This window comes from Camelina sativa, chromosome 12 (assembly GCF_030686135.1).
Source record: "Camelina sativa cultivar CO46 ecotype springtype chromosome 12, ASM3068613v1".
NCBI lineage: Eukaryota > Viridiplantae > Streptophyta > Magnoliopsida > Brassicales > Brassicaceae > Camelina > Camelina sativa.
Window position 1 is genome coordinate 39,443,440 of NC_141891.1, and position 20,255 is coordinate 39,463,694.

General features: G+C 40.4%; 2 protein-coding genes and 1 long non-coding RNA gene across 3 annotated transcripts; all 3 read right to left on the reverse strand.

Moving 5' to 3' along the window:
* Positions 1–658: 658 nt before the first annotated feature.
* On the reverse strand, positions 659–2,346 carry LOC147933353 (uncharacterized). Its single transcript, XR_015574132.1, has 2 exons — positions 2,034–2,346; positions 659–1,011 (listed from the first exon to the last, which is right to left on the reverse strand). It is a non-coding gene; the product is annotated as an uncharacterized LOC147933353 (long non-coding RNA).
* Positions 2,347–4,350: 2,004 nt separating this feature from the next.
* Positions 4,351–7,400, reverse strand: LOC104732820 (protease Do-like 9). The gene is made up of 9 exons (XM_087477999.1): positions 6,528–7,400; positions 6,156–6,355; positions 5,878–6,058; positions 5,610–5,801; positions 5,286–5,518; positions 5,102–5,203; positions 4,973–5,023; positions 4,795–4,899; positions 4,351–4,717 (listed from the first exon to the last, which is right to left on the reverse strand). The coding sequence occupies exons 1-9, from the start codon at positions 7,117–7,119 to the stop codon at positions 4,607–4,609; spliced, it is 1,767 nt and encodes a 588-aa protein (XP_087334125.1). The 5' UTR covers positions 7,120–7,400; the 3' UTR covers positions 4,351–4,606.
* Positions 7,401–8,134: 734 nt separating this feature from the next.
* Positions 8,135–19,825, reverse strand: LOC147933354 (uncharacterized). Its single transcript, XM_087477417.1, has 12 exons — positions 19,084–19,825; positions 16,923–18,874; positions 16,223–16,518; positions 15,851–16,063; positions 9,705–10,306; positions 9,381–9,504; positions 9,202–9,292; positions 8,976–9,101; positions 8,793–8,868; positions 8,609–8,716; positions 8,389–8,504; positions 8,135–8,293 (listed from the first exon to the last, which is right to left on the reverse strand). Exons 1-12 carry the CDS (start codon positions 19,808–19,810, stop codon positions 8,135–8,137), a joined length of 4,590 nt encoding a protein of 1,529 aa, XP_087333543.1. The 5' UTR covers positions 19,811–19,825.
* Positions 19,826–20,255: the final 430 nt, after the last annotated feature.

The window sequence follows — 20,255 nt, forward strand, 5'->3', positions numbered from 1 at the left end:
GGGTCCTAATCTAGTTATATATATATACATATAGATATTTAAAATATTTTAATTGTGTTTGGTTATAAGGGTAGTAGAGAGAGTTAACTAAACCTGTTTGGATATGAATATAAGCATTTAATGACATTCAATGGTAAATGTTTTCAAATATATATTTTTGACCAAAAGTGTTGCAAAAATACTATTATAGATGTGAAGCAATTAATGAATTTATGGAGAAATCAACAATTTATGGTATCACAAAATTTAACATGTAACAACAATAACAAAATAAAAAGCTCTTTTGTTGCCCTAATTCTCTCCTTGAATGAGAACCGGAGGCAGTCGTCAAAACTTATCGTCACTGGAATGGATCATTGTCGTCGTCTCAACTCCGCTAGAATCCCACAAATTGGACTACATAAGGTGGGGTATGATTCTTTTACGAATTGGCTCTGTCTCTTTAAAAGAATTTGTTTTTTTTTTTTTTTGAATTACTAAGAGGTTCTGGGCCTAGGCCCGTACATCCCCTCAGGCCAAGGACCAGAGCATTTTATATGGTCCCCTCCCAAGCGCCGTCCCTCGAACCGGCGACCTCTAAACTTTGCCAGAGAGTCTTTACCAATTGAGCTATCGACGCTTGGTCTTGTTATGTTTGTTATATTGTTTTAGTCTTACATTTTAGGTATGTCCAATTTTATTTTTACCGTTTGTAATTAATTAATCATTCACAGATACGTCTGAAAGTTGAGCGACAACAACTTGTTAATGGCTGTATGTTATCTTAGGAATGCCAAGAAGTGGTCAAACTGCTGATATTCAGAGAAGAACCAATTCCTCTAACAAAATTTATTGATATTCCTTTGCCTTGCTTCTTCAATTTATTTTTATTCCTCCCATTCAGCTTGGTCCGCCTTAAAGGCAACTAGTAAGACGATACCCACGAAAAGAAACCTACGAAAACACTTCCTACAACGATCATAACTACTTCAAGAAAACTCTGTTGAGTGACTTGCTTGGATATATCTTCACCTGCAAGATATATTTCCAAGTAAAACTTATATAAAGCATAAGATTAATTTACTTAAACATTCTTTTAGAAATGCAAAGAAAGAATGAACTGGAGGCAGCCGTCAAAACTTATCGTTACTGGAATAGATATCCACTCTGCTGGAAGTCCACAAATTGGACTACATAAAATGAGGTATGATTTTTTTTACGAAGTGGCTCTGTCTATTTACAAGAATTTTTTATGTTAATTTTTTATACTGCTTTAGACTTGCATTGTAGGTATGTCCAATTTTATTTTTACCGTTTGTAATGGATTAAGTTTGATATGAACTTATATAATAGATAAAAGAAAGAAAAACCAACAATAACAAATCAACATCTTTTAGAAAAATAATTAACCACGACTATAAATCAAATACTTAGTCCCCTCCACACCTAAATTTTTCAACAAATTAAATTACAAATTTTTTTCTCATTAAAACCACCTCAAAATATATATGATCATATTGATTAATTAATTAATTAGTGTTAATATAAAATAAAATACCATACTTATTAATGAATTCATACTCGTATTATCAAATCTTTTAGGACAAACAATAATCTATCTTTAAATAGTATAAGATACAAAACAATGAATGAATCAACAATTTTAGTACAACAATATCAACAAGAATTAATCACACTAAATCAATATTTTCAAATATATATATATATATACCATAAGTCAAGTAGCCTAAACCTCTCTCTAACCACATTTTTCTTCAGTTAGTACCAGCCTTTTTCATAGAAGTCACATATATTTTTAATATGATTCCAATTAAACTACACATGTTGTTAGTGGACTCGTATTCGTTTTACCAAATCTTTTAGTTAGGGAGTATTCATTGATATCAATAAATATTTACAATAAAAACATAGTTAATCTAATACTTTTTAAAAACTAATATTTTCGATTTTTCCCCTTTAAAAAGAAAAAAAAAACTAATATTATTAATTAATTAAGAATACTATGTGAAAAGGTTTGAAGTTGTGAGACGTACCTACCTACGCTGCACGGAATCGTCGGAGAGGTGTCGATTCTTCATCCAGAATCAGAAACGGGAGCGGAATCACCCGAAATCGGCTTGGAATCGCGATTCCTAAAAGGAACTTTTTAGAATGGTGGTGGAACCGTAAGGTTCCGAGTGGAAGCGTGGGAAAAGTAGTTAGGAAGCGTTGCTGGACTTGGTAATGATCAGAAAAAAACTTGGAAAAAGTGCAGAGAACGAAACGGCGCTTAGGGTTTTAGGGGAGGAAGAAGACTCTTCGATGAAATTACTAATTTGCCAAAAAAGTTTATTTTGTGTTTTGTAGGATTCGAACCGTAGACTTACACTACTTAAAATACTTACTTGCCACTACACTACTACAATAATTACTATATTAACCGATTACAACGTTATATAACGGCTAAGGTCTAGGTTTTAATATTTATTTTTCATGATTGTAATATATTTTTTTTTTTCAAAATCATGATTGCAATATAATCTTTTATAATAATGATGTTATGTTTGGTAATTTATGATATATATGTATATATATACACGTATACGCTTCCAACTCGTACCCGTTTCCTAAATTTTTAAAAAAACTCGCTCTCATGTTTCCAAATGCTTCCGCTTCCGCGTACTCGCTTCCAATTCCATGCAGCTTAGATACCTACACTATTAGTGGTGCTTCTGATTGTGGTTGACCCACTTTGATTAAATCTGGTATGTCATGTTTTTTATTCAAACTATTCATTTATATTATATCCGTTTAGAAGTGCAATTAACTCAGTTTAAGTATTTTGTTTCAATTAGTATAGGTATGTGTTTTTTTATCTTGTATCGTCTTGTTACAAAGAAAGAAGTAGATTACTAAATGCGAAAAAAAAAAGTTCCTATCAAGATGAAAAATAAATTATAGCAAAATAAAAATAATTGGTGACTATAACCCCTCTAAAGTTACTTCAATATATTGCACGAAATATATTTGAAGTTATTAAAATTTACTACGTTAAAAATTTTAAATATGTTAATTGGATTAAACTCGACTGACACATACGAGCTCTCGCAAATGCGTTTTTTTTGGTGAGTAGATATTATGAGTTTTTTGGAACATTTAATTGTCTGAAAACTCCAATTATGATTGACGAACTACATCTGAATATTTATTTTCTAGTGAACAATACTAGGGTTCACCCCTAGGGGTGAACCTCTCCATTCACCCCTTATAAAATAAGGAAATAAAATCTGTATACATTATTATAAAATTAAAAAATTTAAACCGCTCTTTAATAAACCCAAACCGACACATATAAAATCTAAACCCTAACCATCTCATTTGTGAACCCAAACCGATATATAATTTCGTTCTACTTGTAAAATCTCAACCATAACCATCTCATTTGTGAACCCAAACCGACATATAATTTTATTCTAATTGTGAAATCTAAACCCTAACATCTCTTTTGTGAACCCAAACCGACATATAATTTTGTTCTACTTGTAAAATCTAAACCCTAACCATCTCATTTGTGAACCCAAACCGACATATAATATCGTTCTAATTGTAAAATCTAAACTCTAACCACCTCATTTGTAAACCCAAATCGACATATAATTTCGTTTTAATTGTAAAATCTAAACCATAACCACTTCATTTGTAAACCCAAACCGACATATAATTTTATTTTAATTTTAAAAATCTAAACCAAGCCAATATTTAACTTTCCTTAATTATAAGTATACAGAATTTGTTTCCTTAATTTGGTTTGCTTTTTAATTTAATTTTGATTTATTTTTTAAATGAAATATTAGATGGAAGATTCTGATTGGCTGAAAGAAGAGGGGGTGAATGGAGAGGTTCACCCCTAGGGGTGAACCTAAGTATTTTTCATGAAATATTAGATGGAAGATTCTGATTGGCTGAAAGAAGAGGGGGTGAATGGAGAGGTGGGGTGAACCTAAGTATTTTTCTTTTCTATTCAAGATCCTGGATTACCAAAACATATGAATAAAACAAGAAATTTGTTATTTGGGAGCTTGAATCTTATAACTAGTTTTGCTATCCTCTGAAGTTGTGGTTCATTGGTTTACATCCAAAGCATTCTACATGTTTTGCAATTCGAGGATGTTTGGACCGCAAGTAATGACAAATCTTGGAGCAAGTTTACAGTTGAAGAGAATTTCTGTGACGGCTTGCTTTAAAAGGTCTTAGAGAAACAACGTCGTTCTACTTGGGACGTATAAGAACAGATATGACCGTAAAAGTGAAATATTTTGGGACAAGAAGAAGCTATGATAATTCACTTGTATCTTGGAGAGGATTGTTCACTTTAAAAAAATGTATATGATCATATCTCATCCATTTCTATTGGGGGAATATATGATTCTTCTACCAAGTTCAGACTGAAGAATATAATAGAGAAAACCAACGTTTTTCTTCCTGCATATTTTTCCAAATACAAAAAACAAACAGAACAAGAAAAATAAGAGCTTCTCTGTCTTTCTATGACTGTATTTGCTTCTGTATCCTGCAATGGACCAAAATCTCTCTTCCTCTCCTGTTTATGGATGTGCCTCCTTTTGTCTCAGTTTCTTTCTTCAGCCTTGAGATCATCAGACATAGCAGAAGGTATGCAGTGTGTGGTCAGAATATCTAAAGTTGCTTCCTTTGCTGTCTTAGTGCTCAGAACAACAATCTGTAATATCAACAAAGAATTTTAGAAGTTGTGTTACAAGTTTGCCTAAAAGTTAGGGAGATAGAAAATAAATATACCTGATTATAATCTAGATTAAACTTCATGTATTCATCCTCACATTTCTCCACCATCTCAGCTAAACCTTTCAAGTTTTTCACAGGTTTGCCATTAAAGGCGACAACCTACACAGCGGTTAAACATTTAGAGTGACAGACACATCAACAGCGTGACAAATGATAATGAAATTTCACAAACCTGGGTGTTGACAATCTCTTCGTAACCAATGTTAATGTCAGATACAAGAACCTGCAAGAAGGTATATGGGTGTTGAGGCTTCGACATAGGGAAGAATAGTTACAACGGTATAAAACAGGAGAAACTAACCTGCGAAACTACAACAAGCTGCTCGTCCACGGATTGAGCCATTGCATGAAGATGCTTCTCCAATAGCTTGACAGGTGCGTCGAATTCATATTCTTTTCCATACTGCAAAACATATTATTGGGACATAGTTATATAATAGATGCATGAGAGAAAGTGAGAAAGTAAGGAAGAGAGAGTAAAGGACCTCAGATCGAAGATATGGAACAGATACAGTTGTAAATACAAAGCCAGCAACGATGAAGTAAGAAGGAGGTTTGCCACTTATGTGTGCAGGGATTAGTCTCTTGTGGATTGCAAGTTTTATGTTGAACTCAAGTATTTCTTTGTTACGTAGAACCTTCACAAGAGCAGAATCTCCAGTGTACTTTTGAGATATAAGATAGCTAAAACCAATTCGTTCTCCATGCCTAAATGGAACTGAAAAAAAACAGAAACGTTATAGCCAGGGAATGTCTAGACTTAACCCGAAATAAGCTCGAATATGTAAACTATCTGTAAGAATTATTACCAGTTCCGTCATTAGCAATATTAACCCCATCAAAGCTAAGGATAATATCGGATGGCTTCAAAACCTGTGATTCTGGGGCGGTTGGCTCAATTCTTCTTATCCGCACTCCCTTTTGATGAGATTCCATACCCATTGACTTACGCAAATCAGGGTTTTCCATCTTTTGCCACTCAATTCCAAGAACAGGAAAACCTAAAACAGTACAAGTATGAGAAAAATAGCATATGTAGAGATAACAAAAAAAAAAAAAATCATTGGTGAGAGTTACCTGTGTATTTGTCATGCCTCTCATAATCTTGAATGAAATGTACAATAACTGGTGTGGGAATGACATAACCAATATTCTCGGCATCTTCATGTTTTAGAGATTGAAACGCAATGCCGACACATTTTCCTTTGTCATTAAATGCAGGGCCACCAGAATTCCCAGAATTTATAGCTGCGTCTATCTGAAAAAAAACAAACAAAAACAGAAAACACTATTTATAAGCGCCCAAAACTTCCACTGCAACTAAAAACAAAGACCTTTCGAATGTGGCGTCTAACCTGTAATCCCAAAAGCTCAGTCGATCCATGTACATAAGACAATATCTCCATACGTGAAACAACGCCACTTGTGACAGAGATTGTGTCACCACCAATTGGGTAACCAACAACAGTAACAGCATCTTGCAAAGCTGGTAAATCTCCAAACTCCACAGGAGATACTCCTTCCCAAAACTCATCATCCGTAACTGTCAACAAAGCTGTAATCCCAGTGTATCACATCATCAGCTTATAGACAATAACAGTCAATTTCATAATTCACACTTGTGATTAGTCAATGAAACTAATAAGGAGACAAAGAATAATCCATAGTCCAATGTATAGATGCATTAATTAGAGACTAGATGCATTAATTAGAGACTAGATGCATACCAATGTCGCATTCAGTTCCAATGGCCAATACTGTCGCCAAATACTTAGTATCAGAGCCACGCTTCTTGAGTTTAACTTGAGTATGATGCTCAACGGAATGTGCATTAGTCAAAACTCTTCTTCCACCAATAATGAAACCACTACTACCCGAACTATACTGTCGTTTCCTTTGCCATGGCAACGAGAAATTAGGCTCAGTGTGGACACAAAAAACTTTCACCACAGCATCCATTGAAGGCACAACTTTAACAACAGTTTCCCAACTCGGAGCAGAAGGAATCGAATCCGTAGTCGTTGAGACAACCATCCCATTGCTACAATCACCATTCTTCTGATCAGAGTGATGGTGACGAGCTCTACGCTCCGGAGACGACGTCCTCTGGCTATTGTCTTCTGATTGGTTGTTCAGTCTACGCTTTTTACCTCTCCCACGGCTGCGTCGCGACGGAGATGGGTTGTTGGCTTCGGAAGCTGAAATTGGCTCAGGGGATTGAGGTAACGATGCTTCTTCTTTAACTTCGCCGCCGGCGTTTTCCGCCGATGAAGCATCTTGTCTTTTGTGTTTGCGTTCCCTCTTCTGAGAAGGCTTCATCTTCTTCCCTCAACCCAGAAGGAAAAAAAGTGATCTTTTTCCTCTGGATTGTATCTTCTTCTCTCAACGAAATTGAAATTGAAATTGTCCAGAAGACGCGGCTAGGGTTTATTATCGGAGAGTGAGGTAATCGCACAGGATTCCAAGAAACGGCGATCATTGTTCCCGTCGTGCGTCTCTGAATATAAGATATATGGGCCTGAATTTAGGCCCATTATTTAAATTGGACCTTCTCGTTTTTAATAGTCCACTTGTACGCTCCACAGAGCTAATTAAAAGACAAAAAGGCATTTTCATGACCAACGGCCACAATGTATGGTAATCAACACAAGGTGTGCAGACTAAACTCAACGAACCAAGTCAAGATAACAAAAAAGGTATTTATTCTTTTGCAGTTTAGACAATAAAATCGTTTATTTTCTTACAACCTCAAACTGTAGAACATAACTCTGGTTTGTATGACCATAGTGGTGAGACTTTGCTTGGTCCAGAAGCGATTGCTATGCAATAACAAAGAAGTATTGGTAAATGACATATCAATCGCTTGTATCTGTGAATATCTCACTTGTATCTCCGTCAAGTCCATCAATCTATTTTGCTCGTTTAGCAACGCTTGAAGATTTTCAGTGTAAAAGCAAGATGTCATCGGTTTTTGCCCTAGGCAGGGCTAGCCCGATTGACATCCCTAGTATGTGTAAGAGGAGCCTCAAGCCGATGAACATAACTCTGATTTTTATGAACTGACTAGTGAGACTTCGCTTGGAACAGAAGCGATTGCTATGCAACAGAGAAGTATTGTCATTAAACAAGAGGTATAAACAAAAAAAAAAAAACACCGATTATATCTGCTTTTACACATGACAATCTTCAAGCGTTGCTAAACGAGCAAAATAGATTGATGGAATTGATGGAGATACAAGAGAGATATTCACAGATAAAACTTGTAAATGATTGAACGTTATCTTAAAAGTGCCAAGAAGTGGTAAAACATAAAACTGATATGTCTAAAAATATATTATTTGAGATTCCTTTGCTTTGCTTGTTCAAGTTTTCGCTCCAATTTAGCTTGGTCAATCTTGAGGCCAAGTACAAAGGCAATAGCCACCATAGAGACAGATACGAAAACACATCCTAAAATGGTTGTAACTACTTCAAGAATACTCTGTGAATCCACCTGTAAGAAATATTTCCAAGGAAAACTCACATTAATAATAAGATTTACTTAAAACATTCTTTGATAAATACAAAGAAATAAATAAACTTGATAACATTTTCTGGCCCAGTTTCAGATTCAGACATCCCTCCGGAGTTAGCAGGACAGATGGTGTTTCCAAGCAGCACTGTGACTTCTGTTTGCAGTTTCAACCCATGACCTTCAAATGTAACTGTGCAGATGCGACAAAGATTAGCGAGCAAGAGAAAGCATGTCTCTTTAGTGTCCTTTAGAAATCCAGCTGATGCACAAGGAAAAGCAATGAAAACATAATACCGTGAGCGGAGCCTTGGCTGATCGCTTTAGCTTGGCCAGATGCGACATTGACGGATAGGACATTTCTGTTTGATGTAACCCATTGACCAGATATTTGATGCTCCGTCCCTATACTTACAAGTGTATTTGATGTAACACATTGACCAAATCCATTTTGTTCTGTAGATTATATTTCACATTTTACCTGCTATGCTAAAATTTAACAAATTTCCAGTGTGAATGACCGGGTTTTGAGGAACGATATGGGCCTCTAATGAAACCTGACAGAACAAAGCACCTGTGATATATCCAATTGCAGATATCATAACAGATGTATGGGTACCTATACCACATCAAGTTATTGAGAATATCCTGTAAAAGTTGTAACCTGTAAGGGTACAGCATTGTTGAGAGTACTTTCAGAACCTTGCGGGAGAAGATCTGAGTGTTGGCTTATTACAGAATGATCAAGAGCAGAACCTGCAGTGCACTGCACTTTTTCACAAACCATAACCTGCCAGAGAGAGAAGAAGTTGTTGAACTTGCAAGTAGCAACAAATGGAAGGGGAGACAAAAAGGTTTTTAAAAGAGAGGAAATATATATTTAATCTCACCTCTTTTGAATCCTGATTGTTATTGATGTAAGTCAATGTGGCTCCCATAATGACATAGACTGGTGAATGAGGTTCAGCATACATGGCCTCACTGTAGAAAAACTCAGTTAAGAAAAAAAAAAGCAATCATTCCTAAAGCAAGCTCATCCTAATCACAATTTGTTTTAGGGTAAAGGTACCATTTGAAGCAGCCATCACTTCCTTGAATGCGATACTCAACAGGGTTCTTCGTCTTCGGAGATAATAGTATGTTAACACCGGTAATGTGTGGACCAGAACCCAACTGCGATGATATCTCTCCAGCTGATAGCAAGAGAAAGAAGAAGCAGAACGAGAAACGAACCATTCTTTGTTGTAATCGAAGAGAGGGGCTTATTTTTTTTGAATGTAATGTTAAATTATATTCAAAAAGAGATCTTTGGTACAACTAGTGCATCTGTTTTTTATGCGTTCAGAAAGAGTATACAAAAATCATATTCTAGAGCCTAGCCATATGAGTAAACCGTCCTCGTAACGCCGATCCCCCATGAGTGCTATCGCCAATAGTTGATCCCTGATCTGCTTGTCAATTTGTTGAATAAGTCGAGAGGGAGGGTTTGGTGGTTCGCCATGCTTCCTCCCATTTCTCTCATGCCAAAGGGTGTATACTGTCGCCTGAAGAACAGAACGGGCTAGATAGCAAATCTTTCGATCTGGCCAGTTACTACACGCTGCATCAACCACTGAGTTCCAGCTTGTGGAGAAACGGTTCTTATAAATATTCTTTGCAGAAACTTGCCATACCTCTGAGGAAAAATGGCATGAGAAAAACGAATGGTCTCGAGACTCTGCAGTATTGTTGCAGAAAACGCAATTCCCCGGGTCGACGCGAGACCATTGCGCTACTCGATCTCCTGTTGAGAGTTTATTTCGGGCCGCCAGCCAAGTACAGAAAGAGTGTTTTGGTGTGCAATGGCTGAACCAGACGCCCTTGTGCCAGTTCACCTCTGCAACCGGAGTACGAATCTGCTTCCAAGTCTCTTTAGTTGAAAAAGTTGGATGAAACTTTTCATTTTTCCCTCTCCAAAGGACAACATCCTCATTTGCGTTTCTGTGGGCTCGTGTTTATAAGCAGATATCCTCAAGATCATCACGGATCTGATGTCAAAATAGAAGATAGTGAAAAGGAGATGAAAGTACATCTCAGATCTATCGAACAAGCTGAGAAAGACAGAAGTAGGTCAACTAAAACGACAAAAGGGAAGTCTTTGTCTCAACAAACGGGCCAGCGCAATATTAAGCCCAACAAGGCTTTCAATATTGCCTACAGACCCAAAACCATGAACGAGCCCAATAATGCAACACAAGGTTTATCCTTCCAGAATCTTCCTGCACAAGAAGACAAGACTATGGTTAGATCAAAGGGAACATCTCAGAAAATGCCAGAAAAGGAAAAGCAAATGATTAGCTGTAACACTCCAATTCAGCTAGCCAATAGGTTTGCAATACTTGGCACTGAGTAGAAAACCCTAAGAACCCTAATGTCTCTTGTATATAAAGGCTCACAATTGTAATAACAAACTAAGAGAGAAATATGGAATAAAGAAGTAATGCTTATCTCCTTCATATCTTGAGTTTCTCATAATATCTTCATGGTATCAGAGCGATGGCAAATCAGTCCATGGAACTCTATTCTTTTCCGTTTCCTGCACTAAACATCTCAAACTGCGTCACTTTAAAACTAAACCAGAAAAACTACATCTCATGGAAATCTCAGTTCGAGTCTTTCTTATCTGGTCAAAATCTCCTTGGATTTGTGAACGGGTCCTTTTCGCCACCTGGTGCTGTCATTCAAGTTCCACACATCGGAGGCCAAGTTACCACGGTTCAGAATCCAGACTACGGCGAGTGGTTCAGGGCTGACCAGATTGTCAGAGCATGGCTTTTAGGCTCTCTGTCAGAAGATATCCTTGCGGAAGTCACTGGTACTACAACGGCTCAGGAACTATGGAATGCTCTGGCAAGACACTTCAACAAGGTATCCTCCTCACGCCTTTTCGAACTGCAAGGCAAGCTACAATCGTCAGAAAAGCTAGAAAGGCCCATGTCAGAGTATTTAAGAGACATAAGAAATGTCTGTGAACAGCTAGCATCTATAGGGAGTCCAGTACCGGAGAAAATGAAGATCTTTGCAGTGCTCAGAGGGTTAGACAGAGAGTACGAACCTATCAAAGTCTCTATTGAAGGAATGATAGATTTGGTGCCACCGCCTACCTTTGATGATGTCACCTCACGGCTCATAACCTACGCAGACAGATTATCCACTTACAGCACAGCTCCAGAGGCATCACCTCACACAGCCTTCTTCACCAATCAATCGGGTCGAGGAAGAGGCAGAAACGGTGGTTCTCGTGGAAGAGGGAACTTCTACTCGACTAAAGGCAGGGGCTTTCCACAACAGATATCCTCACACAACAATGGTACTGAAGCAAAGGTGGTATGCCAAATCTGCAATAAACAAGGTCATCCAGCTATCAAATGTTGGTATAGATTTGACAGCAGCTATCAGTATGAAGATGTACCTCAAGCGCTGGCTGCTCTGAGGATCACGGATGTCACGGACCATGGAGGAACTGAGTGGGTCACAGATTCAGGAGCCACTGTACACGTCACAAACTCCCCACACAATCTGCAGAGAGCTCAAGCTTACGCTGGATCAGACTCAGTCATGATTGGAGATGGTAATTTTCTCCCCATCACTCACACCGGATCAACTAGTCTTCAGACAACCTCTGGTAAGCTTCCTCTCAACGACGTATTGGTCTGTCCTGATATTGCAAAATCATTATTGTCAGTTTCTAAGGCCACAAATGATTATCCTTGCTCTTTTCAATTTGATGATGACGTGGTTCGTGTTAATGATAAGGAAACAAAGAGGCTGCTGATTCTAGGAAACTACAATAATGGTTTATACATACTGAAGGACTTACCTAAGAAAGTGTTCTATTCCACACGACAACACTCTGTAAGTGAAGATGTATGGCATAGAAGACTGGGGCACCCGAATGACCAAGTTCTTCAGCAACTATCTGCAATAAAAGCTATTCAAATCAATAAAGGTGTCAAGAAGATGTGTGAAGCATGTCAACTTGGCAAGAGTAGCAGACTACCTTTTTCTTCTTCTAGCTATGTTGCTTCTAGGCCCTTAGAAAGAATCCACTGTGATCTTTGGGGACCTGCTCCAATAAGTTCTTTTCAAGGCTTTCGCTATTATGTAATCTTCATTGACAATTTCTCGCGCTTCTGTTGGCTATATCCTTTAAAGTTGAAATCTGATTTCTTCTCAGTCTTCACTGTCTTTCAAGCAAGAGTCGAAAATCAGTTTCAGAACAAAATAGGAACTTTTCAGTGTGATGGTGGAGGTGAATTCATGAGTACAAAGTTTCTCAAACACTTACAACAATGTGGCGTTCAGCAGTTAGTCTCTTGTCCTCACACTCCCCAACAGAATGGCTTGGCTGAAAGAAAACATAGACACATTGTGGAACTGGGGTTATCTATGATGTTCCAAAGTCGAGTTCCACAAAAGTATTGGGTTGAAGCCTTTTACACAGCAAACTTTCTGATAAATCTGCTGCCTACCTCTACTCTGACCAACGGGTGCAGTCCATACGAAGCTCTTTTGGGAAGAACACCGGACTACTCAGCACTCAGGGTATTCGGTTGTGCTTGCTATCCCACACTCAGAGACTATGCTGCCACAAAATTTGACCCAAGATCACTTAAGTGTGTATTCTTGGGATACAATGAAAAGTATAAAGGGTACAGGTGCTTGGTACCTACCACAGGCAGAGTCTACATAAGCCGGCATGTGTTGTTTGATGAAGAGAATTACCCCTTTACGAACTCACATCAACACCAACAGCCTTCCAATCCAACACCATTAATGAAAGTGTGGCTACGTAGCCTGGAAGCGACCCCTGTGCAAGCACCTGCCTCAACAAATTCAGACACAGTCCAAGCAACAAGTCCATTATTCACAGAAGCTGACTTCCCCCCTTTACCACAGAGAAGTAGTGTAGCTGTAGTACCTTTGCATGAGGAAGAGAGTTCTGGGTGTACGACAGGCTCTGATCCTGCTTCTATAGGCAACAGCTCTCTTCCCTCATCCCCAAAGGTCTCAACAGCTCCATCTACACCATCTTGCTCATCACAACCTGTAGAACAAAGCAAACTCAGCACTCCACCAAGTACACCTGTGTCTCCACCATCCGCAACAAGCAGAATCAGTACACTACCTGAGTTAACACCTGTTCTGATATCAACACCTCCAGCTGAGATATCAACCCCTCCAGCAGAGACAAGCAATCCTCAACCTTCAGTGTCTCAGTCATCACCTAAAGCCACTGATGTGACACAGGATTCTCATGATGTTGAATCAGCAACAGATACTGCACCAAGCCAAGGTTCTGACATTGTAGAAGATCCTGCCCCGAGCCAACCTACACATAAGATGGTCACACGGTCAAAAGCAGGCATTCGCAAGCCAAACCCGAGATATGCACTTATGACTCACAAAGTGTCATATCCGGAGCCTAAAACAGTGACTGAAGCCTTGAAACACGAAGGGTGGACAAATGCAATGGGTGAAGAAATGAGCAACTGTAAAGAAGCGAATACCTGGTCTCTTACTCCTCCCACACCGGATATGCATGTTCTCGGATGTAAGTGGGTGTTCCGAACAAAGCTAAATGCTGATGGATCACTAGATAAACTCAAAGCCAGGTTGGTTGCAAAAGGCTTTGATCAAGAAGAGGGAATAGACTACCTTGAAACGTACAGTCCAGTGGTAAGAACTCCTACAGTGCGCTCTGTCCTCCATTTGGCCACCATCATGAACTGGGAAGTAAAACAGATGGATGTTAAAAACGCCTTTTTACATGGTGATTTAACTGAGACAGTATACATGAAACAACCTACAGGGTTTGTGGATCCAACAAAACCCGATCATGTCTGCCTCTTACACAAGTCTCTCTATGGTCTCAAGCAATCACCTCGGGCATGGTTCGACAAGTTCAGCAAGTTACTCCTTGACTTTGGGTTCTATTGCAGCCAATCAGATCCATCTCTGTTTGTCTACATCAAAGATGACGCCATGATTATCCTCCTTTTGTATGTTGACGACATGGCAATAACCGGTAATAGCTCTGCTGCCCTGTCAAAGTTGCTAGAGGAATTAAACAAGCAATTTCGAATGAAAGACTTGGGAAGAATGAGCTACTTCCTTGGCATTCAATGTCAATATCATTCAGGAGGAATGTTTTTGTCTCAACAAAAGTACGCAGAAGACTTACTTGTGGTAGCTCAGATGGAGCGTTGTAACCCGATGCCAACCCCATTGCCTCAGGACATCCATCGACGAATTGCTAACGATGCTCCCTTCCCGGATCCGACATACTTCCGGAGCTTAGCCGGTAAACTCCAGTATTTAACACTCACCAGACCTGACCTTCAATTCGCGGTGAACTTCGTATGTCAGAGGATGCACGCTCCTATGTACTCCGACTTTCACCTGCTCAAAAGGATTCTCCGTTACATCAAGGGGACCATAACAATGGGAATTTCTTTTCACAAAAATACTGACTGCACAGTTAGAGCTTACAGTGATAGCGACCATGCTGGCTGTGACCTCACTCGTCGCTCCACTGGTGGTTACTGCACATACCTGGGCAAGAACATCATCTCCTGGGCTGTTCAGAAACAGGACTCCGTCTCCAAAAGTTCCACTGAAGCGGAGTATCGGGCTCTCTCGGAAGCCGCCTCTGAGGTCACTTGGCTCTGCAAAATCCTCAAGGAGTTGCGGATCCCACTTCCTAAATCCCCAGAGCTCTTCTGTGACAATCTCTCCGCCGTGTACTTAACGGCGAATCCGGCCTACCACAAACGAAGCAAACACTTCGAAACCCACTATCATTACGTCCGTGAACGCGTCGCTCTTGGCACCCTGACTGTCACTCACATCCCAGGGGAATTTCAAATCGCCGACATCTTCACCAAATCGCTTCCGGTTGGTGCTTTTGAACGATTACGGACCAAACTCGGCGTGTGTTTCCCACCCACTCCGAGTTTGAGGGGGACTATAAGCAGATATCCTCAAGATCATCACGGATCTGATGTCAAAATAGAAGATAGTGAAAAGGAGATGAAAGTACATCTCAGATCTATCGAACAAGCTGAGAAAGACAGAAGTAGGTCAACTAAAACGACAAAAGGGAAGTCTTTGTCTCAACAAACGGGCCAGCGCAATATTAAGCCCAACAAGGCTTTCAATATTGCCTACAGACCCAAAACCATGAACGAGCCCAATAATGCAACACAAGGTTTATCCTTCCAGAATCTTCCTGCACAAGAAGACAAGACTATGGTTAGATCAAAGGGAACATCTCAGAAAATGCCAGAAAAGGAAAAGCAAATGATTAGCTGTAACACTCCAATTCAGCTAGCCAATAGGTTTGCAATACTTGGCACTGAGTAGAAAACCCTAAGAACCCTAATGTCTCTTGTATATAAAGGCTCACAATTGTAATAACAAACTAAGAGAGAAATATGCAATAAAGAAGTAATGCTTATCTCCTTCATATCTTGAGTTTCTCATAATATCTTCAGTGTTAAATCAAGTTCTGCTTCGATTTGAGTCAATATTTGGAGTCGGTGTCTTCGTCGACGCCGTGTACCCCAAGCATCTGCCACTGTCATATGAATACTTATCCCCAACTCAATAACACCTCTCTCCCCTGCCACATCCAGCAAACGACCCAGGCTCGACCAAGTATCAAACCAAAAAGACGTTCGGAGACCATTATTTACCTCTGTTTTACACAGACTTGCCGCCAGAGGCCTAAGTTTTAGTAACTTCCTCCACATCCAGGACCCAGCAGTAGTGGATTGGGGAAGTGACCAAAAATTTTTCCGCTTAAGAAGAGTGGTTGTTAGCCATTTGACCCACAACGAGTCCCCCCCTGACACAATACGCCAAATTAACTTCAAACAACCAACATTATTCATGTCTGTCAACGACCGTAACCCCAACCCCCCTTCAGTTCTCGGCCTGCAGACATCACTCCAAGCAACCTTTGTTTTATGATGATTTAAATCCGGACCAGACCACAGAAAAGCTGCGCATAACATATCTACCTCCTGGATACACTTCCGCGGTAGCCTGAAAGCAGATAACCAAAAATTACAGATGCTCCATAACACTGATTGTATCAAATTCAATCTACCAGCAAAAGACAGGAAACGAGCTGTCCAAGAACCAATTTTCTGCTTTATCTGGTCAATAAGGGGCGCGTAATCCGACTCAGTGAGACGTTTAGTGACCAAGGGCAAACCTAAATATCTCACCGGGAGCTGACCTACTGCAAAACTAAAGCTGTTCATTACTTCTTGGCGTTCAAACTCATTCAACCCTCCCAATATATTGTAGACTTCTCCATACTTATCCTCAAACCCGAAATCTTCGCAAACTTTTCAAAAACCGAGACAATACCTTCAATAGACCGCACCTGACCATCAGACAGCACCATGATGTCATCTGCAAAACTCAGGTGAGTAACGCCAAGATCTTTGCAGTGGGGATGGTATCCGAACGTAACTCCAGCCTCCTTATCCAACAACCGAGACAACACATCCATGACAATCACAAACAAATAAGGGGAGAGAGAGCAACCTTGTCTTAAACCCCTCGAGTTGTTAAAAAAACCTGCAAGTTCTCCATTGACTTGAACCGAGAACGAAGCTGTTGTAACACAAAGCATAATCCAGTGAACAAATTCTTGCGGGAGATCCAAAGCAGTGAGAACATTCCGAAGGGAAGGCCACTGCACAGAATCGAAAGCCTTAGATATATCTATTTTGATGGCACACCGGTGGGAAATGGTGTCTTTATGGTAGTCCTTTACAAGTTCAGTAGCTAAGAGAACGTTCTCAATCAGTAGACGATCTTTAACAAAAGCGGACTGGTTACCAGCTATTAAAGTAGGCAAGAGGAGCTTCAATCTGTTTGCCAATATCTTTGAGATCACTTTGTAGATTACATTACAACATGAAATGGGTCTATAGTCCTTCATTTCCCTTGCCTCCTCCTTCTTAGGAATAAGAGCAAGAATAGTAGCATTAGCACCCTTGGGGAGGAAACCTTTGATGAAGAAGGATTGGATTGCAATCACAAACTCCGCCTTGATTACATCCCAAGCAGCCTTAAAAAACTCCACAGTGAACCCATCCGGCCCCGGTGATTTATCCGATGGCATAGAGAATAGAGCTGACCGTATCTCCTCCGCAGAGACAGGCCGAGTGAGGTTGTTCTGTTCTGCCAAAGAACAGCGTAGCGGCATTAAGCCTTTCAGCTCTTCCACCGTAATGCTCTCATAGTCTGGGGGAGTATATTGTAGAAATTCCCTAAAGTGACGCTCAGCTTCACTCTTGATCCCCTCCACATCAGAGACAGTAGTACCATCAGGCCTCTGAACCTCCCGTATCATATTTTGTGCTTGGCGAGTTTGGACAGCTCGATGGAAAGTTTTGTTATTACGATCACCTACTCGCAACCAATGCAATTTAGACTTCTGCTTCAAGTATTTTTCCTCAAGTCCCGCAACAAAGCTCCAACGGTCATACGCCGCTTTCTCTACTTCCATTGCACTTTGAGATGGATGTGAAAGTGCTAATTCTTGCTTCTCACAAAGAGTGACATACGCCTCCTTTGTTTTCTCCACTAAGTGATCAACGGTACCGCGAGCCAGAGAACGCAGCTTCGGTTTGAGAGCTTTAAGCTTCTTTGTGAACCGAAACAGCGAGGAAGTAGACATGTGAATTGCCTCAGAACTTGACCAGTAAGTCTCCACCAACGGTTTGAAATCAGACAAGTGTGCCATTGCATTTACAAATTTAAAAGGCTTTCGACGGTGTGGAGCTCCCCCCGGAATAGTAATGTTAATGCGACAACGTGAATGATCCGAACACCCCCCTGCTTCAAAGACTGAATAAGAACTCGGATAAGCAGACAACCATGCTTCATTAACTAACACCCGATCCAACTTCTTTGAAATGAGATCGTTGTCCCGTTTATTACTCCAAGTAAACAGGGGACCATGAGAAGCCAGATCAGCTAAGGAACAAAAGTTCACCACTGATTGAAAATCTCGCATTCCCTCTGTTGTTCCTCGACTTTCAACTCCCCTCGAATGCTCCTCCACATCCAAGGTCTCATTAAAATCGCCAAAAATAAGCCATGGCTTATCCCTCATAGACGGTGAATTCTGGTGATCACGCAGATCATCCCACAGAACTCGCCTCTCCTCAACCAAATTAGACGCATATACAAACGAACAGAAAAACTCTGTCTCCTCCCCTTCGAGTTTAACCAAACAAGTAATAAGTTGACTACTTTTATAAACCGGAGTAAGTCTTACATTGTCCCGCCAAACCACCCAAAGACGACCTCGAGCATGGTACTCATAATTAGTCATAAGTGACCAGCCCCTAAATAACTTCGCACCCAACCATTGTGCCTTACGTTCCTTCACCCTTGTTTCAATTAGACAACCAAACTGAAATTTTTGATCCTGAACCCACTTCTTAATGACGGAATGTTTAGTAGATCGATTTAAACCGCGAACATTCCAGAAGAAACCTGACATTAACAACGTTTGGAGGGACCCTTTTTACTCTGATCCCTAGGTAGTAAACTAGGAGGCTGAGTAGAAGGGTTAGAAATTACTTTATGAGCTGTCTTTGAACCCCTTGGGAGGGAGGGACGCAACTGTGGGAGAGAGGACTCCAGTGCCTGCCCCTGAGTTGTGGCAATACCTCCTTTGTCAACTGCAGTATGCGGTAGATCACAATCTGCAGCGGGAGGGTCATCTTTTGCAACTTCCGGATCACTTAACGCAGAGAACGCATTGGATAAGAGAGAAACATTCTGTTGACTCTCCGTGTTATGTTGTTTCCCAGGACTACGGACCGTCTTAGGCGTTTGCCATTCCTCTTCCCCTGTGACTACCTTCGAGAGATCTTGAACTGGGGAAACCTGTCTAGTCGCGGTCACTGGAACAGATGAAACCCCTTCCTCAGCAACAGCTGTAGATTGAACTTTATCTTGTTCTGTAACATTTGCCGTATCGGCTGACTCATTCAAAGACGGAGTAAGTGGCTTTGCTAAACAGGTTTCCTTGAGATGGCCCCACTTTCCACACTCTACACATTTTGGCGGCAACCAAGGGTAAGAGTATTTGATGGTGGCTTCAAGTTCCCCCTCTTCCTCTCCCATAAACACAAAATCACGAGGCAGAGTCTTTGTCAAATCAGCTTCAACCTGAATCTTGGCAACATCAAAACTGGTACAAGCCTCTGTTGCAGGGTGTAATCGTAGAGGCTTCCCTACCGCACTAGCCAGAAATTGCAAACCCTTATGAGTAAACAGAGAGGGAGGCACATCTGTAAGAGTTACCCACAGTGGGATCGACTTCAAAGCAGGTTGTGCATCCTCCGCAGAAGGAGACCATTTTGAAACCACCATTGGTAGATCCATGATATTCCACATACCACGATTTAACACCCGCTGTCTCATACTTTCACCTCTAATCCGAAACTTCACTGTCGTTTCATTCACCTCATAAACATCAATCAGTGTTGAAGTATCACCTAAACGCCAGATTTTATTGACAATCATATGTATCTTCCCCACATGGGGAGCCTTAGAACTCAGAAACTTACCAAGGAGGAAATCCTCCCAAAGCGGCTTAGCTCCATCAAAAACCTCCTTCGGGACAACCACTCGCTTCATCCCATCAACTTCCACCACATCAAACTTTTGTTGAGTAAATACTGGATTACGAGTAACGTTGGCATAAGATCTCTTGGGTTTAGGAGCCTCCCCCATAACCCTCTTGGACGCTATTGCACCCTGATCAGAATTAATCGCCAAAACCTCTACTGCAGAATCCTGCTGCGAACCCCGTTCACCCCCTTGTGAATCCCCCAAGGCCTCCTGCTCCGAGGCCACCCCTCCGAGA

Coding starts and splice junctions, on each gene's coding strand:
- LOC104732820 (XM_087477999.1), bottom strand. CDS start 7,119: ATGAAGCCTTCTCAGAAGAGGGAACGCAAACACAAAAGACAAGATGCT. Junction 5,204..5,285: donor TTCCATATCTTCGATCTGAG/GTCCTTTACTCT, acceptor TATGTTTTGCAG/TATGGAAAAGAATATGAATT. Junction 4,718..4,794: donor TTAATCTAGATTATAATCAG/GTATATTTATTT, acceptor TTGATATTACAG/ATTGTTGTTCTGAGCACTAA.
- LOC147933354 (XM_087477417.1), bottom strand. CDS start 19,810: ATGAGACAGCGGGTGTTAAATCGTGGTATGTGGAATATCATGGATCTA. Junction 18,875..19,083: donor TGACCCTCCCGCTGCAGATT/GTGATCTACCGC, acceptor TGTTAATGTCAG/GTTTCTTCTGGAATGTTCGC. Junction 16,064..16,222: donor AATAATGTTGGTTGTTTGAA/GTTAATTTGGCG, acceptor TCTGGCGGCAAG/TCTGTGTAAAACAGAGGTAA.